Source organism: Temnothorax curvispinosus, unplaced genomic scaffold, assembly GCF_003070985.1.
Source record: "Temnothorax curvispinosus isolate PA1 unplaced genomic scaffold, ASM307098v1 QBEX01011465.1, whole genome shotgun sequence".
In the NCBI taxonomy this organism is placed as follows: domain Eukaryota; kingdom Metazoa; phylum Arthropoda; class Insecta; order Hymenoptera; family Formicidae; genus Temnothorax; species Temnothorax curvispinosus.
The window spans coordinates 1-5,688 of NW_020221245.1; the positions used below are offsets into that span (position 1 = coordinate 1).

The 5,688-nt window shown below is 34.5% G+C and overlaps 1 protein-coding gene and 1 pseudogene across 1 annotated transcript; one reads left to right on the top strand and one right to left on the bottom strand.

The window, feature by feature from the left end:
- Nucleotides 1–2,159: 2,159 nt before the first annotated feature.
- LOC112461503 lies at nucleotides 2,160–4,315 on the top strand (annotated as a pseudogene).
- A 337-nt stretch (nucleotides 4,316–4,652) lies between these two features.
- Nucleotides 4,653–5,289, bottom strand: LOC112461502 (Bloom syndrome protein homolog). Its single transcript, XM_025026759.1, has 3 exons — nucleotides 5,163–5,289; nucleotides 4,903–5,077; nucleotides 4,653–4,719 (listed from the first exon to the last, which is right to left on the bottom strand). The coding sequence occupies exons 1-3, from the start codon at nucleotides 5,287–5,289 to the stop codon at nucleotides 4,668–4,670; spliced, it is 354 nt and encodes a 117-aa protein (XP_024882527.1). The 3' UTR covers nucleotides 4,653–4,667.
- Nucleotides 5,290–5,688: the final 399 nt, after the last annotated feature.

Consider the following 5,688-nt stretch of genomic DNA (forward strand, 5'->3'; position numbering starts at 1 on the left):
ATGTCCAAGCGCGTGAACGTGTTGAGCACCGTGTATACATATATTGAAATTACGGGCTGCCGATACCATGCGTGTCGAACGTGTTCGCACAAACATTTACATGCATAATTAATATGTTATTCACGCGACATTTGCTTGTAACGCATGATGCGTGCGAATAGATTGAGTGACTCCATATGGGTGAATGGCAACGTGGCAATAGACATTTTTTTTTCTTTTTTCTGAAGAACACGACGACAACACAAATATAAATATACACACATGTATATATACACACACGAGAAATAACTCGAGCAAATCCGCAACGTGGACATGGATGTTTCTCGATAGATATCATTTTTCAGATGAAAAACTTTTTTCCGTTCATATATATGTGTGTGTGTGTGTGTGTGTGTGTGTGTGCGTGTGCGTGGGCGTGGGCGTGGGCGTGCGCGTGCGCGTGCGCGTGCGTGTGTGTGTGTGTGTGTGTATGCAGTCAATATATATAGAGATACGTAGGGCACGGATCGGAAAAATATTAATGCTCAATGCCCGGACACCTGAACGTACAGAAAAAATTTTCTACATGATTGAGAATTTTGCGATCAGACTAATTAAATTATTAACATTTCAAACCTTATCCACGTGATTTATATGCAAAGGATGTCGCACGCGCCTATTTAATCATAAAACTTTAGATACCCAGACAACAACTTACCTTGAAACTACACAGATTAACATTGAACGTTGTCAACATGCGCCATTGTTATGTTTGGATCAAATCGATGCAATTTGAGTATCCGTGGACAAGCTGCGTGGCTATCATCTCTTCGCGTAAAAGCTTCAAGTTGCTGATCATCACACTGGAGTGTCTTTCGACTTTTATTTCAAAAAATTACATTACATAAATATGTGGTGCGCGTGCCGACGATAACAATGCGCGCGCGGGCGCGCCCGCGCGCGCTTATCCTATCGTCAAAATAATTTTCAACTGCCGCCGTTGCCGCGTTCACGTAGCCTACGCCGCGCGCCCGCGCCGACAGCGCTCCATCTTTGATGCACTAGAGGGTGCGCCGCGCGGCGAGTACGAGAACCATGACGCGTCGCGGACGCCATCGACCGGCGCGCGTCGAAACAAAAAGGCTTGCCAACCTGAAACGCCGATGTCTTGCCGAGTAAACGAGGAGAGGGAATATGCTGGGTCTTGAGATATGCTCCAAAATTGAACGTATCTATATATAGTGTACTCTTTTCAAGCGGATTCTATCCGATTATTAATTATATATTTACAATTTAATATCACTCGCAACACATATATCCTGCTTTACGCTTCGCAATATATTCTGCTCCGCACTTTGCATGGAAATGCTTGCACGTGTTTCTAAAATGGTTTTACGCATATTTGGAAGAGCACATGACGCAAAAGTATTGCCCGCTTGCTTGAGAACGCTGAGGACATTCTATGAGCTAACGGACGAGATAACTATGTCTGTTCTTTATATGCCTTATCTTTCTTTAAAATTTACTCTAGATATTTTTACTCCGTTTTGCTATAATACTTTCGGATTATATTTTCGTTCGTTTCACTTGTAGTTATGCTTGCCAATTTCATACTTGTGATTATATTTAGTTAATTATCGTCATTCTTAGATACATTCTGAAGCATTCCGTTATTATTACTCCAGAATATCTATAATCTATTAAAATTACGTTGGCCTTACCATTTTTTAAAATTTACTCTGGATATTTTTTTTATTTGTCATGTTATAATATTTATGCTATTTCATTTTCGCCTGTGCTCATATTCGCTGATTTCATACTTATGCTTATATTCAATTAATTATCGTCATTCTAAGATTCATTTTGGAATATTTTGACTTTCTATTCCTATTGCTATTACTATTACTCCAGAATATCTATTATCTATTGAAATTTTGTTAATTTATATTATACTTGTATATGTGCGCTGTCATTATTGTATCCGTATTTATTATTCGAAAACATTTTGGATACTACGTTCATATCAAAACATTATTTATATGTTTGGTTGTCATTTAATTCTTACTACAGGATATCCTTTATTTTTTAACAAAATTTTTATATTTCTTCATTTTAAACATATGTGTTGTTTCTTTCACTATTTGCTTTATTAATTATACTACGAATTTGCAATATTTCAGAGTATTTATTATATGTTTGTTCCTTACATTGTCGGAAAAATAATGGTATCAACACACGATGAGATTGCTGGAAAGTGAACAACTTAACTATTCGTTTATTCTTTTTTAGTTGATAGCCATATGTTTTATTTTAAATTATATACTTTTAGATCTAAAGGTGAAAGTGACTGCGATCAATCACCATATGAGTTAATCCTTCAAAGAAGGTCGCGTTGGCACGTGGTTTAAAGTCCGTGTTTAGCAATCTCAGCTCTTCTGGCATTGTCAATATTATGATTAACAAGTGAATCCAAGTACGTTTCTGTCTTTTGCAAAAAGTTCATCAATCACATAAAAAAAGACTACTTATAGATCTCGAGATTATAGATAGGTTTGTTAAATAATATTGTTATATCTGAAATACGAGATATATAAAGTACATATGTGCGAATAAAGAAATTTTATTATAGTAGTTAACTCTATATAGAAAATTTTATCTTTACATCTTTTACAAGAAAGGGTACATTTAATCGATTTTTTGTATACGAAACTTTTCAATTATTATATTTAAAATTACGAGTATATATTATAGGTTGGCCAATAAGTCCGTGCAGTTTTTTCTAAGTAAAATTTATAAGTAAAAAACCGCACAGATTTATTGACCAATCTAATATATTGCAATTTTTTATTTTTAATTCTGAAATTTTATTCCGAGGAATAATCATGACTGTGTGTGTGTGTGTGTGTGTGTGTGTGTGTGCGGGCGTGGGTCGTGTACGCCATTTTAAATAAATTTATATAACGTTGAATCTGTTTTACAAATGTTTAAACAGTTTAAGACCTTATAATGGAATACTTTTGTTAACTGAGCCATTGGACTTGTTAGAATTTTTGCAAATAAATTGTTCTTTCGCACTTAAACGTTTGATTCAAATATACAATCCATTAAAAAGTTTGCAGACTTTAAAGTTTCAACTAACTGGTCATTTAGTTTATTGGACAAATGCTACAATAATTTATCCACTTTGCGAAAACAATGTTTATTTTGTCTCCCCTAATGCTATTTTGACTAGCTAGTTGCTAAATTCTTTCTCTGAACACTTCCCAGAAAACATAAATAGTACCTAATTATTGAATTACTGATAAAACTTTGTAAATATTATATTTTGTACGTTTTCAGATAATCAGTGATTTCTCCCTACCAACTTCAATTAGCCAAAAGCTGAATCCTTTGAGCCAGCCGCAGCAGTAAACGCAATTAGTATAGATAATCATATGGCTATTAAAAAATCATTTGCTTCTACAATTGCACACATATGTACGATACGTACCAACGGTATATGGTCGTTTATCATTGGTAAGTCACAATGTATAATTTATTATTAGTGAAATATAAATAGTTTATTATTTGATATATGTACATTAGCAAAACAAAATTGAAATAGTAAAAGAAATAAATTCCGCAATCTAATTTCAACGATCTGTGTAAGAGACTATATTGAGATCTCAAAATATCGAGTACTGCAGGCAATTCGTGCGTTCGCGTAAAAGAGTCACGGTGCGATTTCGTTTCGCGTGTACTACCGTATCTCTTGATAGTCTCTTGCACGGACTGAACGTAATGTTGATAATAATTTTATAGTAAATCGATTGTGCAATTCTATTATAAATCAATCATAATGACAGTGGTGAAGGAAAAGAAGGAGGAAGAAAAGAAATATTGTCATGACTCGATTTTATTTATTATATAATACATATTTCAGTCTCATTAAACTTTTTTTTATACTTAATATTAGGATACACAGGACCAACAAACGAATGATACAATTGCAAGAATAGAAGAAAGCAAAAGCACATGGAATTTGAATGAAACGCCAAAAGGAACGCCTACCGAAACCAATGAGGAAGAATTGTCGCTCACGGATAAGGAGGATGCGTTACGATACAACTTTCAATCGAAAGATTATAATATTTCTTCCAATGACAGGAAATTACTCGATAGACTATACCAACCTGACTATTTCGACAAAGATTATCATTTAGAGGAGATTATGTATTTAAAAAATATTCGTAGATCCTAATTGTTACAACTTTTAGATAAGTTTCGAAATATATTAATGACTTCCGAGTGCGAAGATCCCGCCATAATACTCTTTTATAGCCGATTAAATACTTGATTCTAATTATATACAATAATATATACAGAGAAAGTAATCAAGAGAATTATTTCAAACGGAATAACTTTTTTTTCCCGATTAAAAGATGCGAACCAAAAATGTTACAAACATAATTTGTATAATTTTAATTATAGCCTGGCTATGATGTTCATTATTTTAGAAATGTTTTTCAAATAAACATTTTTGTTATTCCTGTATTTTATTTTATCTACTACTTGTCGCAGCGAGTTTAGAAATATTTGAAAGGATCGTAAGATTGAGTTTTTACTCTAGTTTCTGTACTCTTTTTAACAAGAGTTATTTAGAATATAGAATGAAAGTCGTCGAACAGTTATGTAGAATACCATATTCATTAATCCTCTCTCGTGGATGTCGTCGACGTGGAGTTTTTTCCTCTGCGTGCCCTGTAATGAACCGAAACAAAATAAATTTAATAACATATTTACATGTTTGTGTTTATGATTGTTTTGTCTTTTACGTACACAATCATTGTGCGCGTTACGCGTGTATCGATGAAAGTAATAATGAATATATTTATACATTATATGTGCGCACATGGTAAATTGTTCTGTTATTAAAATAATTACCTTGTTGAGCCACCAGCAGCTCGTTTGGATGTTTTTCTGAAAATATTATCCGTCAATCTATCGTCGATCTTTCGTTTTACGCCATGTGTGTCAATACTATCGTTATCTTCTATGTCAGACGACGTGAATGTACACTTGATCCCGGTCGTCGTCGTGTCGTTTTCGAGCAACATAGCTGAAAAAATATAATGAACGTGAATCTCATCACGAATGTCAGATATATACGTCACGTAGCGTTTCACGCTATCTCCAGCACGTACCTGTTTTTTCCGCCGCGTATTTCTGCGTAATGTTCAATAGCGCTTTGCCATATTTAGCAAAGTTTGCCTCGGTAACGTGCGGTATTTGTAACATGGCCTCTTTGGTATCCGGCAAACGCTGGCTCATAGCTCTGACAGCCAATATATGCATAATGGAAGAAACAGAAACTCCATGGTTGCAGCATATTCTTATATTTTTGTCATCAATTCGGCATAGCAACGATCTTGCACGTCTTTTTTTACACGGTCTTCCACTAGTCTCTTTACACGCGTTGAAACTTTAGCTACACCGCTTGTAATAGTTTTCTTCAATTTCCTCGTTGCAATTTTAATCTGTTTAGAAATCAAAGAAAAATAAAAACGCATATAAGACGACAAATAATAGACGAAATAATATATCGTCCATTTCTCCTCTATATCTATACTCTCAAACACACACACACACACACACACACACACACACACACGTACAACGTCATTCTATGGCTACGGTAAACATGACGCTACAAATGCTTTAAAGTGTTCT

What these genes read in the sequence shown, in the direction of transcription:
- LOC112461502 (XM_025026759.1), bottom strand. Translation starts at nt 5,289, where the DNA reads ATGAGCCAGCGTTTGCCGGATACCAAAGAGGCCATGTTACAAATACCG. An exon ending in ATACGCGGCGGAAAAAACAG is followed by an intron (nt 5,078 to 5,162) that starts GTACGTGCTGGA and finishes ATATTTTTTCAG; the next exon opens with CTATGTTGCTCGAAAACGAC. An exon ending in GCTGCTGGTGGCTCAACAAG is followed by an intron (nt 4,720 to 4,902) that starts GTAATTATTTTA and finishes GGTTCATTACAG; the next exon opens with GGCACGCAGAGGAAAAAACT.